A 16,902-nucleotide genomic window follows, 5' to 3' on the forward strand; every position below is an offset into this window, starting at 1 on the left:
CCCCGCGAACTACCGGGCCCAGAGAGCAGCGGGGCCGGAACGGGCGGGGCTCCCGCGGGGGCGGGGCCGGCACCGGGCCCCGAGCGGAGCGGGCCGGGGGCGGCGGGGCCGGGCCGGGCCGGGCCGGGCTCGGGGTGAGTGAGGGGGGACACGGCACCTTGGGAGGGGGACGCGCTTTGGGGGCGCGCTGTGACCCCGCTGCGTTCGGGGGGTCCGGGGTGTGACCCCCGCTGTGTTTGGGGGATGTGCTGTGACCCCCGCTGTGCTCGGTGTGACCCCCGTTGTGTTCGGGAGGTGCTGTGGTGTGACCCCCGTTATGTTCCGTGTGACCCCCGTTATGTTCGGGGGTCTGTGCTATGACCCCGCTGTGTTCGGGGTGTTTTGTGGTGTGACCCCCGCTGTGTGTCCCTAAGCGGTTGTGGCATGTCCTGGTTGGGCAGTGGGATGTGGCATGTCCTGGATGTGCCATGTCCTGGATGTGCCATGTCCTGGATGTGTCATGTCCTGGATGTGCCATGTCCTGGATGTGGCATGTCCTGGATGTGTCATGTCCTGGATGTGCCATGTCCTGGATGTGCCATGTCCTGGATGTGCCATGTCCTGGATGTGCCATGTCCTGGATGTGACATGTCCTGGCTGGGTGGTGGGATGTGCCATGTCCTGGATGTGACATGTCCTGGATGTAACATGTCCTGGCTTGTTTGGTGGTGGCAGGGGGACAATGTGCCATTGCCCGGGGTGGGTTAGGGCTGTGGGGTCCCCAGATGAGCACTCCCCTGGGGACAGAGGGCTGGGGGCTGTGTGTGTCCCCGAGGATGGTGGGCAGGGGGCCGTGTCCCCCGGTGACACTGGGCAGGGTCTGTGGCGTGTCCCCTGCGATGCAGGGACAGGCTCTGTATCACCAGGGACTGCTGTGCCTGGGGTGTGGGAAGGCCATGGGATGGATGTCCATGGGAATATTGGGGTCTGGGGTTGTGCAGGGTCGTGTGCCCAGGGAAAGGGTCCCCAAGGGACAGGGGGAGGCAGTTTTTGGGGGTTATTGTAATGGCCATCCTTGTTCTTGCCCCATCTTTCTCTTGCCATGGCAGCACTTGGATGTTCCAGCACTCAGATTTGTAAGTCCTTCCTCACTTCCACATCAAGAGCACAGCCTGGTGTGCTTGGCCTTTGCTTTGGGAGCAGGTGTCCAGCTCACACCCTCCAAAAAGTGTGTGCATGTGGATAGACTGCAAAAATCAGCGTGTGTGGTGGGCTGGGCATTCTGAGCTCCCAGGAAAGGGTATCCCAAAGGCGCCCATGGAGAGCTGCAGGATGCGTGTCCCGAAGGCAGGAACAGCACGAGCTCCTTGTGTTTCCTCAGTGTTGGGCTTCTCCATGTTTGAAAAGGCTCAAGACACACTTTGGAAAAGCCCCTGTGTGATGCTGTTATTGGGGTTTTCCTGCTAAAATATTCCCCTTGGCCCTCCCTTGGCAGAACCCTGTTCTGTGTTTGCAGGGCCTCAGTGCTTGGCAGCAATGGCAAAGCCTCAGAGCAAAGATTCCGGCCTGAAGGAGAAGTTCAGGAACCTCCTGGGGCTGGGAACATCCCGGGGAAGTTCCAAGTCGTCGGAGGGCAAGCAGACAGAGTTTATCATCACTGCAGAAATACTCAAGGTGTGAGAACTGAGTGAAGGGCTGGGGTAGTGCCTGGGGTACCTCAGCTGAGGGGATTGGGAGGGCTCGCTCCTTTCCTGGGTGTTTTGGCATTCGGTTCCTCTCCATCATTCCCTCTCCTGATCTCTCAACTCATTCTCCAGTGAACTGAGAACTCAGCTACTATGCAGCTCCAGCATTTGGATTATTCACTCTTTGAATACTCCAGAGATACCTGTTATGTTGGGTTACAGGGTATTTCCCTGTGCCCTCTGTTTTGACAGTCTGAGCTTGATGAAATTTCTGCGGTGGCAGTTCCCACAAGCTGGGAGCTGTTTCTGTTTTATGAAAGCCTTACGGTTCTGTGGAAATGAAAAATAAAATAATTGATTCCAGTAATTGGTACCACAAGTCTGTAAGCAGAATAGTTGGCACACAGTGAGGAAAATACAAAAAAAAAAAGAGAGAGAAGGAGACCAGAATTCCTTCTCCCCTTGGAGAAATGGATAAATGTTTCTGGTAAGATAAACTGTTAGCTTATTTCTCCATTTCTTTCCAGGAACTGAGCATAGAGTGTGGATTGAGTAACAGGATACGAGCCATCGGTCAAATTTGTGAAGTGGCAAAAACCAAAAAAATTGAAGAGGTGAGTTCCAGAGTGTTCAGTGAGTATTGGAAGGATGGAAATTTAAGCAGCAGCTCTCAAATTATCACAAGAGACTCCTATTGTTTAGAAAGCTTCTTAAAATGGGTGATCCCAGAGGCTGCTTTGTGCTGTCAAGGGAAATTAATCTGCCCAACCTTCCAGCTCTGGAGCAGAGAGGATGGAGCTCTTGGGCTTCCTGGACCTTCCTGGAAGGAGAATGCTGGGGATATTCAGGATAGTTCATAGGAGATGATGTTTAGAGGGGTTTCCTTATCTCCTCCTGGCTTGTTAATAAGCAGCCCCCAATTGGTTTTGAACTCATCTTGTGGCTGGGTGAAGGCTTCTGCACAAATATTCCCACTTGAAGTGAGTGTGGAACGAGGAATTGCAGTTCCTGGGGTGTAGTGCAGGATTTGGTGTCTGCTGGGCTTGATCAGGTGGGTGAGTGTCCCTCAGAACAGAGAACTCCAGATGTGAAACCGCTGGATCTTCAGCATGAATTGCCAGAATTCACTGTGGCCTTCAGATCCCAGGAGGAGCTGAGCTTTCCTGCCTCATGCCTTTGTTTTGGTTTGTGCTTTTGTTTCTGCTGCCAGCACGCCGTGGAGGCCGTGTGGAAGGTGGTGGCTGACATGCTGCAGCCGGAGCGTCCCGCCGAGGCCAGGCACGCCGTGCTTCACCTGCTCAAGTCCATCGTCCAGGGACAGGTGACAGCAGCCCCAGGGGACAGAGAACACTCACCTAAACTGGCCTTTGTGCAGGGGGGAAGTGGGAAAAGCTCCAGGGAGCTCTTCTCTACAAACGTTCATATTTGTAATTTCGGTTGTGTCTCACAAATGAAAAGAAGAAGCATTTTAATTTTAAGTCTTGGTTTGACCTTGTAGCAAAAGTTTTCATACAACTCATAGAAAGCTGTTCTGGTTTGGGGTAATGCTCTTGAGAAAGAGGAAATACTTTGGGTTAAGTTCAGCATAATTCAGCAGATTTTACGTGGTCTTTGCCCAGACCTTCTAGTCCCAGTTTGCAGCTGGTTTTGATGTTTCAGGTATGCAAGGGGTTCTGTGTGAGACACTTCTGGGCAGGCCAAGGTCAGCACACAACAAATTCTTCAGATTTCCCAACGTGTTGCACAAATACAGGGCTGAATCAGCCCAAAGCTGTCGTTTTCAGTGTTGTGAGAAAGCAGGGCTGGATGCTTATGAAGAACATAGACATTGATTCAACAAAAAGATAATTTCAAGCATGGAGATTACCGAGGGAGACCTTGATAATGTCCAGGCCTTAACCCCTTCCCTTTCTTTATTTCAAGGGTGAGAGATTAGGGATCCTCAGAGCCCATTTTTTTAAGGTTATTAAGGATTATCCCTCCAATGAAGATTTGCATGAAAGGCTTGAAGTGTTCAAGGCTCTGACAGAGAATGGAAGATACATCACCTACTTAGAGGAGGAGCTGGGTGAGTATTGTCCCAACCCCTCTTCACTGTGGTGGGAACAAATCAAGGCAGAGACATGCAGTGATTACAGAAAAAGGTGGTGGTATCATCCCTGGGTGGAAGGTGTATTGTAACAGGGTTTTTTTTCCTTTTTTAGCTGATTTTGTGCTACAGTGGATGGATGTTGGGTTGACTTCTGAGTTCCTCCTGGTTTTGGTGAACCTGGTGAAATTCAATAGCTGCTATCTGGAAGACTACGTAGCTGACATGGTCCAGTAAGTTGTTTTTTTTTAACTCCTGCCTGCTTATTCCTGGGAAATTACAGAGAAAGTTGCAGATCAGTGTACAGACAACTGGGGTATTTTTCATCCCCATCTGGATCTGTTTCGTCCCAGGTGATTTCTGACAAATATTTGATTTTTGGTTCTTGTGGTGCTCAGATCTGTTTTAGTTTAAGTAGATGTGCTTTTCCCATTCCATGGGGTGGGCCTGTTTGCATTGCTTGGTCTCACAAGGGTCTGTGCTGTTACCTGAGCTGCATTTAAATCTCCCTTTAACTTTATAAAAGAGATTGCAGAGCTCAGTGTCCCTCAGGGTGTCACCAGCATTGCCACAGGAAGGGCAGTGAGGAGTTAAAAAACATGGCAATTAACCTGACTGTTCTGGCTCTTTGTAATTTGCCTAAAATCATGTAGAGCAAACAATTCTCATTAAATGTTCTTTCTTAACAGCAAGATCTGCCTCTTGTGCATTCAGACATCATCATCTATGGACATAGAGGTCAGTGATCTGAGTTTCTTTTAGTACTGCAGAACGCTTTGAAGTTCTTTGAAAATGTAACTTTTACAATCAAAATCAGATCATCAGACTGGGTTTATTCTCATCTTTCAAGAGAGCTGATGCAATATGTTGTTTGTAAACCAATATAAGTCATACATTCCAAAGCAAAGTCATTTATTCCAAAGCAAACAGAGCATTAATCAGTTTGATAAGTGAATCGCCAGTGCTTTTTTAAAAAGAAAAAAATAACCAAAAATATCTTCATCCCTCTTGACTTCCAAAAAATTTCCTGGGTGTGCCAGGTGAGTCTTTGACCTGGTTGATTCACAGGGAAGTGTACAACCATTTTGTCTTTCCCTTTCCCCAAGATTTCCTTGCAAGTGCTGGATGCAGTTGTTTGTTACAACTGCCTGCCCTCGGAGAACCTGCCCGTGTTCATCATCACCCTGTGCCGCACCATCAACGTGAAGGAGCTCTGTGAGCCCTGCTGGAAGGTCAGAACCCCTGCTTGCTTTGATGAATTCACTCCTGGATGAGGTGTCAGACATACCTGTGCACGCCTGCCACCAGTTCCAGCTCGGTTTTAAGAGTAAATTAAAAATTGCTTAAGTATGGAGGGATCAGCATCTCATTAGTGCAAATCATGTCATGTCCATGGGGTTCCCCCCTGGATTCAGCTGGTGTGACAGGCTTCTGGCCTGCCTTGGGAAAGGCAGGACACTTTTACTCCAGAATCATGGAGTTAAATCCACGTTTAGGCTACTGAGTGTTGTAACAATGAGGGATTGAGGTGTTCTCTCTGAATTTGCAGCTCATGCGCAACCTGTTGGGAACTCACCTGGGACACAGTGCCATCTACAACATGTGCAGGATCATGGAAGACAGGTAAAGGAGGAGGATCCAAGAAATCCAGGGAATTCAGTAAGGTCCCAGTGAGATAGAGGGGGAGTCACCAACCTCAGCAGAACAAGCTGAAGGTTCTGGTGCTCAGAAATAAATTCCCTTTCTAGTTATGCTGCTGAAGTGCTCATTTGGGGCATTTTCTGAATTTAATTTCCCTCTGTTTAAAGTGGTGGTGAGTGATTTTTCTGCTTTTCATGTTTGTCCATTGCTGTGCAAGGCCCTGATGTGTAACAGCTGGGAATTCCTGTTGGGACAGTGCATACTCCTATTGACTTTGTATGCTGAAATAATTGTGGCATGGGCTGAATCTTCCCTTCCCCCTGTGCTTAGATCCTACATGGCAGATGCAGCCCTGCTGAGAGGAGCTGTGTTCTTTGTTGGGATGGCTTTGTGGGGGGCTCATCGCCTCAGTTCCCTCAGGAACTCCCCAACTTCAGTGCTGCCTTCATTCCTCAAGGTAGGCTGGGATGCTGGGGGAGCTTTTTCATCACTTGGACAAATTTAGACCAAAAACTTGAGATTTTTGTAGGCCTGAAGGACGAGAGGGAGAACTTGGCTGTGGGGTGAAGCAGGGAGAAATGGTAAAACAAGTAAAACAAGAGGATTTGTCTGTAGGTGAGGCCTCCTCCTCTGATATCTTTGGCCAGAAAAGCAAAGTCTGAATCCTTTCTAGCAAATACCTACATTGTGGGTACTTAAGCTTAAAAAATAAAATACAAAGCAACAACTTCCATTCCTCCCAGTGGGTGGTACAAAAAGTGAGGGAGGATGTCTTCAGGGACAGCCTCAAGAGCTCTCAAAATTTCCTCATCTGAGTGCCTCAAGCAGGAATTACTGGCTTTAATCCCCTTGTCTGCCTGTAGGATGGGGCTGTGTCTGTCATCTGAGCTACAGCTGCTCGCAGGAGAGCAGAGCTGCTCTTGAGAACGTGGTTCTGTGCTGTGTCCTTTTTGTGCAGAGACTCCAGTGGGTTTATCTCAGGCCTCCAGGCTGATTTCCTAATTAATAAGGCATTTGAATGCAGAGGATTTCTGGGCTCTGCTCCCACCTGCTCACTGACTGAAGTGTTTTTGGGTTCCAGGCCATGACCTGTCCCAACGCAGTCGTGTCCTACGAGATCGTTCTGTCCATCACACGCCTGATCAAGAAATACGGGAAGGAGCTGCAGGCTGTGACCTGGGATATCCTCCTGGACATCATGGAGAGGCTGCTGCAGCAGCTGCAGGTGGGTGCTGGGCCTGCCTGCATGTGCTTTCAGTCCCAAGGCTTTGCCATAAATTGTTTTGCAAATGGATCTGTTTGTGCACTGTGGGGAAACTGAGGCTGAGAAAGGCTTAGCCCAGTTCTCACTGCTGTGGTTCTCGGAGTTTTCTGGTTGTTTTGTAAAATTAACACTTTTTGGCAGGGTGGAACTCTTTCAGGAATGGTTTTGTCTCTTTTCAGGTTCTGGAGAGCCAAGAGCTGAAGTCCATTGTACATGATCTTTTGACCACAGTAGAAGAACTCTGTGACCAGAATGATTTTCATGGCTCTGAAGAGAGATTTTTTGAGCTGGTGGAAAGATGTGCTGATCAGAGACCAGTAAGGCTTTATTACTGCCCACCTTTCGGGTCTGTTCTGTTACAGCTGAAATTTGAGAGTCCTAAAATAGGAAATGGTGAGAAAATCCCAGCAAGGACTTCCATGAGCTTTATTCCCGTGCTGGGGGTTGGGGGAATGGATTTGTTATGTTTGCTTATTCACTAAAAACATTTCTTGATCTTCCCATAAAAGGAATCTTCTGTGTTAAACCTGATAACGTACAGAGCTCAGTCCATCCACCCTGCCAAAGATGGCTGGATCCACAATCTGCAGCTCTTAATGGAGAGATTCTTCAGGTAGGAAATCATAACTTTGGGAACTTCTTACATCTAAGAAGCACTTTCAAGTGTTTCTTGCCACCTTGTCATGTCAGGTAATTTTCTGAAAGGTTTTCTGAAGTTCTGACGTTCTGAAGTTCTGAGTTAGTAAATGGCTGCTGAGAAGTGTGGTAGTCCCAGGGCACAGCACATGAAAAGAATTGTTTAACAGAAGAAGAGCTTTCCACTGTGTTCTTTATGCTGCTTTTTTTCTTCTTCTCTTTCTTTCCATTCAATGCTATTCCAATTAACTTAGGCAGTTGTGTTCCACTCCACAGCACTTTGTAGTTCTGACACCAAACAAGATTTTCCTGTTAAGCATTAGGATTGCATGTGGGTATTCAGTATTCCAGTTATCTGGCTTTGAATTGGTGCTCCCTAAGGGATTCTGTGCTCTGAAACATCAACACAGAGCAACAACAAACTTCTGTCTCCTGTGTGAAACGCTGCCAAAGAGCAGCTCTTCCTCAGTGCCATGTGTTTGGTTTTAAATTCGCTCGCCAGAGCACTTGTTCTTCTGACATGTGCTTCCTGGTTTGGATTGGAAATGGGAAAGCTGCAATTACAGGTCTGCAGAAGGAGTAAAAGCTGAATTGGGATTTGAATTTCCAGTTGTTCTTGAATCTAATTTCAGATGTAGAGACATTAACTGGGGGCTCAGCTGATCTCTCACAGTTACTGTTCCAACTCTGAAGAAGTTTCTTATTTTCCTGTAGTTTTATTTTTCTTTTCCCCCTTCCCTAAATATCAACACCTCTTTATTTTATCCATTTTGGATTTGCTTTTCTGTTTCAGGAACGAGAGCCGTAGTGCTGTTAGGATTAAAGTTCTGGATGTGCTGTCCTTCGTGCTGAGCATCAACAGACAGTTCTATGAGGTGGGTGTTTGCCTGGGGGTCCCAGCTGAGCTCTCAAAGCTTTTGGTGGTGCACATTTTCCTGGGGGCTTCAGACCATGGGAAAGGTCCAGCCCTGGGCTCTAAATCTCACTCACCCAGACTTCTTTCTTTGGGATGCTTGGAGGGGGATTTGCCATTATTTGTCCTTAGCTGGATACAGGAATGTGCAGCTTGCAGTGGGAGCTGCAGGGTTTTGAGGACAGACCTGGTTGTGCCTTGGCTTCCCTGTTTTAAGGCCATTAATTCCATGTCCATTTTGTTTTGGAAGAATTGTCAGTCGATGTGAGAGGTGCAGATTTAAAAGCTTTGGGAAAGGATGGGGACTGGACATACTGAGCCGTGACTGCTCTTGGTGGTTGCAGTCCAATTGCTGCCCAAGATGGAAACTCTGAGAGAGAGGAGTTAGGGAAGAGCTCCAGGAATATCTTGAGCTCCTCAGGATGTGCCCAAAGTGTCAGAGGGCAGGAAGGGGCAGAGATGCTCCTCAGATTCCTTCAAGATTTGTGAAAACATGAAGCTGTTGGTGTTTCTCTCAAAAAAACAAGGCCTAGAAATCCCATGTCTGTTTGAGCCTGGGCTGTCAAATCTATAGAACAGACAAACCCAAAGCACGGAAAAGTTCAGTAAAACTCACAAATATCTGGAGGGATGGCAGGCAGAAATACCTGTTGGTTGGAAGAGGAGATGAAGGGATGAAACAGTGGAGGAACAAGCCTGCTACCAGAATAGCTGAATTCTTTTGTTTGCAATTCTTTCTCGAACATGCTGAGCACCTGACAGCTTAGGAACGTGTGTCCTCTTGCAGGAAGAGCTGATAAACCTGGTGGTGATCTCCCAGCTGGCTCACATCCCAGAGGATAAAGACCATCAGGTCCGAAAATTGGCCACTCAGTTGCTGGTGGACCTGGCTGAAGGCTGCAACACTCATCACTTCAACAGCCTGCTGGATATCATAGAGAAGGTGAATAAAGCCTCCAGGGCTGGCAGCTTTTCCAGCAGGGATGATTTCCTGAGGCTTCCCTCGCCTTCCAGCATGGAAATAGAGAAAGGATGTGCTGCAGGTTTAAACCATGTGTTGCTTTTCCCTTTCAAAGGTGGCTGCACATTCCCTGTCATCTCCTTCGGAGCTGGAAGAGAGGGACTTGCTGTCATACTCAGCTTCTCTGGAGGATGTCAAGACAGCAGTCCTTGGGCTCCTGATAATTCTTCAGGTAAATGCTGCAGAGCATTAAACACAGGTTGTTCTTAATACTCTTCTGCTGGACTTGGCTTTTTGGATAACTCTTCTCCCACTATTAATTATTCTGAATTTTGTTTATATATTTAATATTTTAACTCCTGTTTTGGTCAATCCTTTGATTTTGAGTGCTGTGGGACTGTTTGCTAAGTTGTATTTTCTTAACTCCCGCTGTACAACCCAGATGAGCACATTTTCCTGTGTGGAGGGAGGATGTGACCATAAACTGTCAGAAAGGAGGAGTTCATAACCTGGAATAGATTTAATAGATCTGTTTGAGCAGCATGTGCTGGGCTGTGGTGGAGAGCAAGCTGTTCTCTGGAGCAGCCAGAGCTCCTCTGAAGTCTTTGCAGAGGTTCCTTCCAGAGCCACCTGCTTGTGTCACATTGAGGATGAAGTTTTTGCTGCATTTCTGCTGGAACTGGCAGTGCAGCCCCAGGTTTGTGACAGATGCTGGGCTGTGTTTGTGTGCCTGCAGACCAAGCTGTACAGTTTGCCCTCCAGCCACGCCACGCGGGTGTACGAGATGCTGATCCAGCACGTCCAGCGCCACTACATCTACTCCTACAGCCTCCCTGTGGCCAGCAGCATCAGGCTGCAGGTAGGAGCAGCCCCCGTGCTCCCAGGGCCACGGCTGCACAGCCCTCTGGGGTTTCAGCTGGGGACTGGGTGCTCTAGAGCTTGCAAGAAGTAGAATGAAATGTTTCTTGGCTCACACGGGTGCGTAAAACTGGCAGTGATGCCTCCTGCAGAACAAGCCATGGCATCTCTTAAAAATCCTTCTGCACCTGGAAAAATGTTGTACAGGGGTGGGGGAGTATTCCAGTGGCTCAGGGTTGGAGTGACTCCAGTGTGTTCCCTGTTGCAGGTGTTTGATTTCCTGCTGATGCTCCGAGCTGACTCCCTGCACCGCCTCGGCCTCTCCAACAAGGATGGGGCAGTGAGGTTCAGCCCCTACTGCCTGTGTGATTTTGTGTAGGTTTCTCAGTGTGATAAGCAAAAGAATCAGAGTGGTTTGGGTTGGAAAGGGATCCCAGAGCTCAACCAGTGCCACCCCTGCCATGGCAGGGACACTTTCCACTGTCCCAGGTGCTCCAAGCCCCGCCCAGCCAGGCCTTGAACATTTCTTAATTTATTTTATTTTATAAAGCTGTTTTCCAAACTAAATTGTGTTCTTGCTGAACTTAGTGTTCCATCAGTTGCAATGTGCAGTTTTTCTAAGTCTTCCACTTCCTAGACCAGTCTGTAGTTACAGCCTAGGATTGTCTGAACCAGTAACTCATTGGTGAGCTGCTCTTACAAATCATTTACCTGTAGAGCTTTCAATCTCAGACATGAAATTTAAGTTCCTGCTCATAAAACTTCCCCCAAAAATGTGCAGTTTTTTGCCTCAAACCAGTTCCACACTGAATTTTGATTCGATGATTTGTACAAATCTGGCTAGTTTTAATTTTATAGCTCGTCTGAAGTTGTGCAACACACCCCAAAATATACCTTTCTAAATTAAATACAAAAAATCCTTCACTTGACCAAATTGGCTCATTGCTGTGTGTCTGTGGGGCAATCCTGTGCTTTTTAAAATTGAAAATGCAGATTCTGTTGTTCAGCCTTTAACCTGGCTCCCAAAAATGCTAGTGCTGTAGGTCACATGAATAATGTAAAAATAACACATATTTTATTCCCTTTCTGTGTTGCAGAGAGGCAGAGAAAAGGGCTTCTGAGAAGAAGCCCCCTGGCACCCTGTCCCCACCTTCAGGCAGCCCCAGTGTGCCTTCCCAAGGTGCCACTGTCCGGGTGGGACACCTGCCCTACTCCATGGTTTTTGGGGTCCTCCTGCAGTGCTTGAAGCAGGTATGTCCTGTCCTGGCGTCCTTGTCTTGTGTCCCCTGTCCTGGCATCCTTGTGTCCCCCCTTGTGGCATCCTTGTGTCCCCTGTCCTGGCATCCTTGTGTCCACCCTTGTGGCATCCTTATGTCCCCTCCTGGCATCTTTCTGTCCCCTCCTGACACCAGCTGCCTGTCAAATTCTAGCCCAGAGTACTTAAATAAAGCCTGAAAAGCAATTTCTGCTCCTCCTGCCCAAAATCTGGGTGTGATTGTGCAGCTTTAAAGCCACCAGTGGGAGCAGCAGTCCAGCTCTTCAGAAAATAAGCACAGCTTTCATTGCACTGCTTCAGAGCAGGCAAGGACAAAAGCTGAGCTGTTAAATAAGATCCAAGAAGCCATCCTGTTTCTGAAAGGGCATTTGGAATGAGAACCTCTCCCACTGCAGGTTTGTGAGGTGTTTTGAGAGTTTGTGGATGTTTCATCAGCCATAAATTGTAAGTAGGAATTGTTCCTGAGTGTGGCATTGGACGCAGTTCTGTGCTGAGGGCTTGGCTTGCTCTCGGTGCTTAATTGGTGCTGGTGCTTAGCAGAATTGAATTCTGGCTGTCAGATCTCAATATAATTTCTCTTCCAGTTTGTGGTGCCAATATTGCACCTAGAGCTGGGTGACAGACAGGGAGAAACTTGTGACAGCTAAATGCCACTTTCTTTTTCTGTATCAACCACGACAAGACCTACATCTGCCTCGGAAATGACACATTGTCTGCAATTTGATTGATCTTCCTTCCAAACTCAAGTGAAATCAGGCAAAAAATTTCAACCTTAACATTTTCTGTCTTTGCAGGAGACAGACTGGAAGGTGCTGAAGTTGGTTCTCAACAAATTACCCGAATCCCTCCGCTATAAAGTGCTATTTTTAACTTCTCCTTGCAACATAGACCAGCTGGCCTCTGCACTGAGCTACATGGTAATGCCACTGAGGCACAGTCCCCAGCTCCCTGGTTTGCTTGGGAATTGCTTGGAGGGGAAATTTGAGTGGTTTTTTTTTTGCTTCAGATGAATATTTTAAAGATTAGCAGGCTGGTTGTCAATCCTCACTCGCCCTCCCTTTTGCGAGGGTTGTTCTAGGTACAGAATAGGTAATAACGAGTGTTCTTCATGGATGGGTGTGGAGATGTGGATATACAGGTCAAGGGGAGCTGTGGGCAGTGCCTTCTGCTGCCTCTCAGAGGGTGTTTTAGTGAGAGGTGCCCTGACTGGCTGTGTGATGTGTCAGCTCACAGACAAGAAGACCACGGACAGGCTCCACGGGACCCCCGAAGGCTTTTCCCGCACGGATTTGCACCTGGCTGTGGTCCCCGTGCTGACAGCACTGATATCTTACCACAATTACCTGGACAAAGCCAAGCAGGTACGGGGGAGACAGGAGGGTGTAGGGAGAGCAGAATCTGCACTGGGGTTGGTTAGGAGACAGAAGTGCAAGGTTACACTGCCCTTTACTGTTGGGAAATGCTGAATTTGGGGTGAAAAAATACTTCACTGACCCCATGTAGGATTAACTGTGGGTTCACTGCTCACCTGTGCCCTCTCACAGATCACTGAGTGACTCTACCCTCTGCAGTAATCCCTTATAAACACAAACTTTCTGTTAAATTAGAAGCTTAAAAGTCTCAGCTAGCTCCCTGATCCGAGTTCCCTGATAAGAGTTTGGCCTGGGGTACCTGCAGCATTGCTTAAAGCTCAGTGTCAGCGCTCAGCTGTGTCCCACAGGCAGAGCAGGGGTACCTTGCAGGGTGTTGTGGGGCGCTGTCAGGAGTCAGGAGGTGTTGCTGAGTGTCCCTGTGCTCTGGCAGCGTGAGATCGTGTACTGCCTGGAGCACGGGCTCATCTACCGCTGCGCCAACCAGTGCGTGGTGGCCCTGTCCGTCTGCAGCGTGGAGATGCCCGACATCATCATCAAGGCACTGCCTGTGCTGATTGTCAAACTCACCCACATCTCTGCCACGGCCAACATGGCAATCCCTCTCCTGGAATTTCTGTCAAGTAAGTCACCGTGTTCTTCTTTGTGATTTCTGTAGCTGTGGGTTTGGTGTGGGATATGTGAGGTTTGATGGTGTTGGTTGTATGGAATGCACTGTGATGGCCTTGCTCAGGTTATAAATGTTCAGTCACCTCATTTGTTACAAGTTTTCTTGCATGAAAACTTGCATGAAAGCCTGTTGCATGAGGCTCTTGCACTGAAGAAACACACTCTGTGTCGTGCAGCCGTGTCGGAAACACGACCTTTCTTCTCCTTGCACGACGTGATTTTAACTTCCACGTCACTGATCATTCAGAAAAAAAACTAAAACTTAGAAATTAAACTGAGTTAGCACGTTGAAGGGTTGTGCTGAGGCCTGACCTGTGCTGGTTTTGCTGTTGGACTGTTGCAGCTCTGGCCAGGCTGCCTCACCTGTACCGGAACTTCGCGGCAGAGCAGTACGCCAGCGTCTTCGCCATCTCCCTGCCCTACACAAACCCCTCCAAGTAAGACCACAGCAATGTGCTTCTCTCTCATCTGGGAAATTGAGAGCTTGGAAAGCCTTTTTCTTGTAGTTTTTGGCTCAAGGTTTTTGACTCATACGATGTTGCTCATTCTGCTGTCACCAAGCTTTTCCTGAGGAAAGGATATTTCTGCCCTGTGAGGGTGGGCAGGCCCTGGCACAGGTGCTCAGAGAAGCTGTGACTGCCCCTGGGTCTCTGGAAGTGTCCCAGGCCAGGCTGGAGCACCCTGGGATAGTGGAAGGTGTCCCTGGGGGTGGAACTGGATGATCTCTAAGATCTCTTCCCACCCAAACCATTCTGTAATTCCATTATACAATTCTAGGACATCATCACCTTGGACAAAAAGCTGTTTTTCATGAGCAGAATTTTTGAAGGGTTTTTTTTTTTCCTTTACACTTTGAGTAGGTAAAGGAGCAGTTCTGTGTGTCAGGCTGAGCTGTGGCTTTCCCTGCTGTTGCAGGTTTAACCAGTACATCGTGTGCCTGGCCCACCACGTCATCGCCATGTGGTTCATCCGCTGCCGCCTGCCCTTCCGCAAGGACTTTGTCCCCTACATCACCAAGGTAATGGCACTGCTCAGCCCAGCAGCACTCAGGAGAACTGACAGCTTAAAAACTGACCTGACATCTTCAAAGGTTCTGTTTGAAGCTAGCAGAATCCTGGTTTTATCATCAGCATCTCTGGGAGATCTCATGCTTTGGCCCTGGTTTGCAGACTTTGAGCTTCATGTTGTCACCTCTTGTCCCCGCGGCAGGGCCTGCGCTCCAACGTGCTCCTGTCCTTTGATGACACCCCAGAGAAGGACAGCTTCAGGGCTCGCAGCACCAGCCTGAATGAGAGGCCAAAGAGGTAAATTCTGTTGGAGCCCAGCAGGGTTTGGTGTTCCCTGCCCTCGTGCTCACTTCCCTGGCTGTAGCGATCCCAGAGGGGCAGTGCAGTAAGCAAGCAAAGTAAATCTCTTTTGCTCAAAGACAGCTGAGCTTGGTGAGAAGCTGGGATCCAGCCTGGTGGGGCAGCACTGTCCTGCAGGCCTGTGCAGGCAGCAGGGACCTTCTTGGTGTTCACTGAAAATCAACAGTTGTGTCAGGTTGGGCTGTGCCAGTACAGAGATAACAGGAGAGGCTGATACCAGAGATAACAGAACCCCATGTTCAGGTGGATTGTGTGAACTCCTTTTGATGGTTGATCTGTAACGAGTCATTTTCAGATGATTGCCAGAGAAATGGTTGTGATCAACGACCTGGATAAATTAGAGAGCCAGTACTGTGTTTTTCCATGGTGTTCCCAGTCAGGTCAGTGCACTGGCTGGCACACAGCTGCTTTCTGTCTGTTTGGGACAGATCCCCTTTTTTGCTGGAATTTTGAAGCCATCCTGACAGTTTTAAGCAAAGCTTTCAGAAAGCAGAATGTTTATTGCCAGCAAGTATTCAAAGTAGCATTTGCCAGGGGAGGAAGCTATTCCTTGGAAGACATTCAGGGTTTCTCCAACATCCTTTCACCTGCAGGGATTGCCTGAATTGGTTCACTTAACTTGCTTCAGTGTTGTGAGCAGTGAGCACATGGTGGCATCTGAACCCTGGGGAAAGTGCCTCTACTTCACCTGCAAGGCTGCAGCAGTCTTGCAATGCAGAAACACCATCCCTGCCCTACTGCTGCAGCTGTAAACCTTGTGTTGTGTTTCATCTCTCCCATCTCCTCCTCTTTCATCCAGAAACTTGGAAGAGAAGCCTTTTGACACTCCTCTCTCCAATTAGAATTCCAGCTAATCTTTTTTTTTTTTTTTTTTTTCTTTTTCTTTTTTTTCCCCCCCCTAAAAACCTTTTAAATTCTACCAGGTTGGAATACTACTGTCTCTAAAGGCTTTTGCTGGATCACTTTCCACAGAAATCTCTGCTGAGGAGTGTGGCTGTACTCAGGCAGTGCCCAAAGCACTGGAATGGCAGGATGCCACTGCCTTTGGGTCTGGCTGAGCTTGGATTCTGGCCAGGGCACAGAGGAAAGGCCTGCAGCAGGTTCCAGTTTCCTTGCCTGAGAAGCTTCTGGGCTTGGCCTTCACTCCTGAAGCCCAAAGTGTTTCCCTGCCATAGCTGAGGTGCTGGGTGTTCCAAGGGATAAGGATCCCAGCAGCTCCCAGGGCTGCTGGATGTCCTGGTGTTGGTGTAGGTGATGATCCCTGAGTGTGAGCCCATGCTCTCAGCAGCAGAATGTGGCCAAAAGTGATCTGGGAGTGGTTGTTGGGAGAAGGACAAAGAAATTCTGATCCCTCCAGGTGGCAATCTGAGATGTAAGAGCTCACTGAGGAGGATGGCAAATAAATTGTGTTTAGGAACATCCAGAAGGGTTAAATTAGTGCCTGCATTTTATCCCTGGGGATGGGAGCTGCTGGACCAACTGTTCTGCCCAAATTAGCCCCGAGCCTGGCACGCATCTCAGTGACTAATTAAAGTGCCTCTCGGATCTTAATTGCTGTCATCTCCCACGTGTGCCTGGCACTTGCCAGTGTGAACAGTAATTTCCTTTCTGTGCCAGCTCAGAGCCCAGGGGTTCCCTGGAGCCGAGGCTGAGGCACTGGGATGGCACAGGAGCATCCCAGGGGTGTTTGTTGGCTCTGGGACAGGGGGCTCAGTGTCCCCAGGGCCTCGAGCTGGGCTAAGGGACACTTCTGGGTGGTCCTGGGTGTGTTGTGGCTGGGGGCAAGCTCAGCTTTGGGCCAGGCTTAGTGGGGACAGAGATGGGTGACGTGGTCCCTGTCTCTTATTAAAAACTGCCGTGACCTAGTCCAGGTAAAGCATTTTGGGATCTGTGGAAGCCCTCAGGTGTTGAGTCATGGTGAGTTGGGGCAACACAAGAGGGGGCTGAACTGCACAAAACTCCTCAGCCTTGAGGAATTTGTGCCAGGGAGCCCTTAGATGCCCTTGCCTTTGCTGAACAGCCCAGTATTCCAACTCTCATTTCAACCAGTTTTTTTCCTTTTAACTTGTACTAATTTCATTTATTTTGTAGCACATTTAAAATCTTGTTTTCAAAATGTGGTTTGTCTTTTTAATGCTTTCAGCTCTGCTTGTTTGTGTGTTTTAATTTTGTTTTGTTTCCTTTTTTTTTTTTT

The 16,902-nt window shown here is 48.5% G+C and overlaps 1 protein-coding gene across 7 annotated transcripts in view; it reads left to right on the plus strand.

Annotated features, from left to right (window-relative positions):
• TSC2 (TSC complex subunit 2) overlaps positions 1-16,902 on the plus strand; it is a 32,356-nt gene that overhangs the window by 507 nt on the left and 14,947 nt on the right. For 6 of the 7 annotated variants that reach the window (XM_014252556.2, XM_014252558.2, XM_014252557.2 and 3 more), the window contains exons 1-25: positions 72-134; positions 1,496-1,653; positions 2,192-2,278; positions 2,875-2,985; positions 3,588-3,732; positions 3,869-3,986; positions 4,443-4,491; positions 4,860-4,985; positions 5,303-5,376; positions 5,725-5,851; positions 6,476-6,619; positions 6,838-6,975; positions 7,168-7,271; positions 8,088-8,169; positions 8,995-9,150; positions 9,284-9,400; positions 9,905-10,027; positions 10,295-10,401; positions 11,124-11,277; positions 12,097-12,219; positions 12,529-12,663; positions 13,106-13,295; positions 13,685-13,778; positions 14,257-14,359; positions 14,551-14,645. In XM_014252556.2, coding sequence (XP_014108031.1) covers positions 1,516-1,653; positions 2,192-2,278; positions 2,875-2,985; positions 3,588-3,732; positions 3,869-3,986; positions 4,443-4,491; positions 4,860-4,985; positions 5,303-5,376; positions 5,725-5,851; positions 6,476-6,619; positions 6,838-6,975; positions 7,168-7,271; positions 8,088-8,169; positions 8,995-9,150; positions 9,284-9,400; positions 9,905-10,027; positions 10,295-10,401; positions 11,124-11,277; positions 12,097-12,219; positions 12,529-12,663; positions 13,106-13,295; positions 13,685-13,778; positions 14,257-14,359; positions 14,551-14,645 — 2,840 coding nt within the window. In that variant the 5' untranslated portion in view covers positions 72-134; positions 1,496-1,515. Of the gene's footprint in view, positions 1-71; positions 135-1,495; positions 1,654-2,191; positions 2,279-2,874; positions 2,986-3,587; positions 3,733-3,868; positions 3,987-4,442; positions 4,492-4,859; positions 4,986-5,302; positions 5,377-5,724; positions 5,852-6,475; positions 6,620-6,837; positions 6,976-7,167; positions 7,272-8,087; positions 8,170-8,994; positions 9,151-9,283; positions 9,401-9,904; positions 10,028-10,294; positions 10,402-11,123; positions 11,278-12,096; positions 12,220-12,528; positions 12,664-13,105; positions 13,296-13,684; positions 13,779-14,256; positions 14,360-14,550; positions 14,646-16,902 lie in introns of those variants that run through there. The other variant, XM_014252562.2, reaches the window with a different exon arrangement.

This window comes from Pseudopodoces humilis, chromosome 18 (assembly GCF_049639895.1).
Source record: "Pseudopodoces humilis isolate 2021_Gansu_Grassland_sample_001 chromosome 18, ASM4963989v1, whole genome shotgun sequence".
In the NCBI taxonomy this organism is placed as follows: Eukaryota; Metazoa; Chordata; class Aves; order Passeriformes; family Paridae; genus Pseudopodoces; species Pseudopodoces humilis.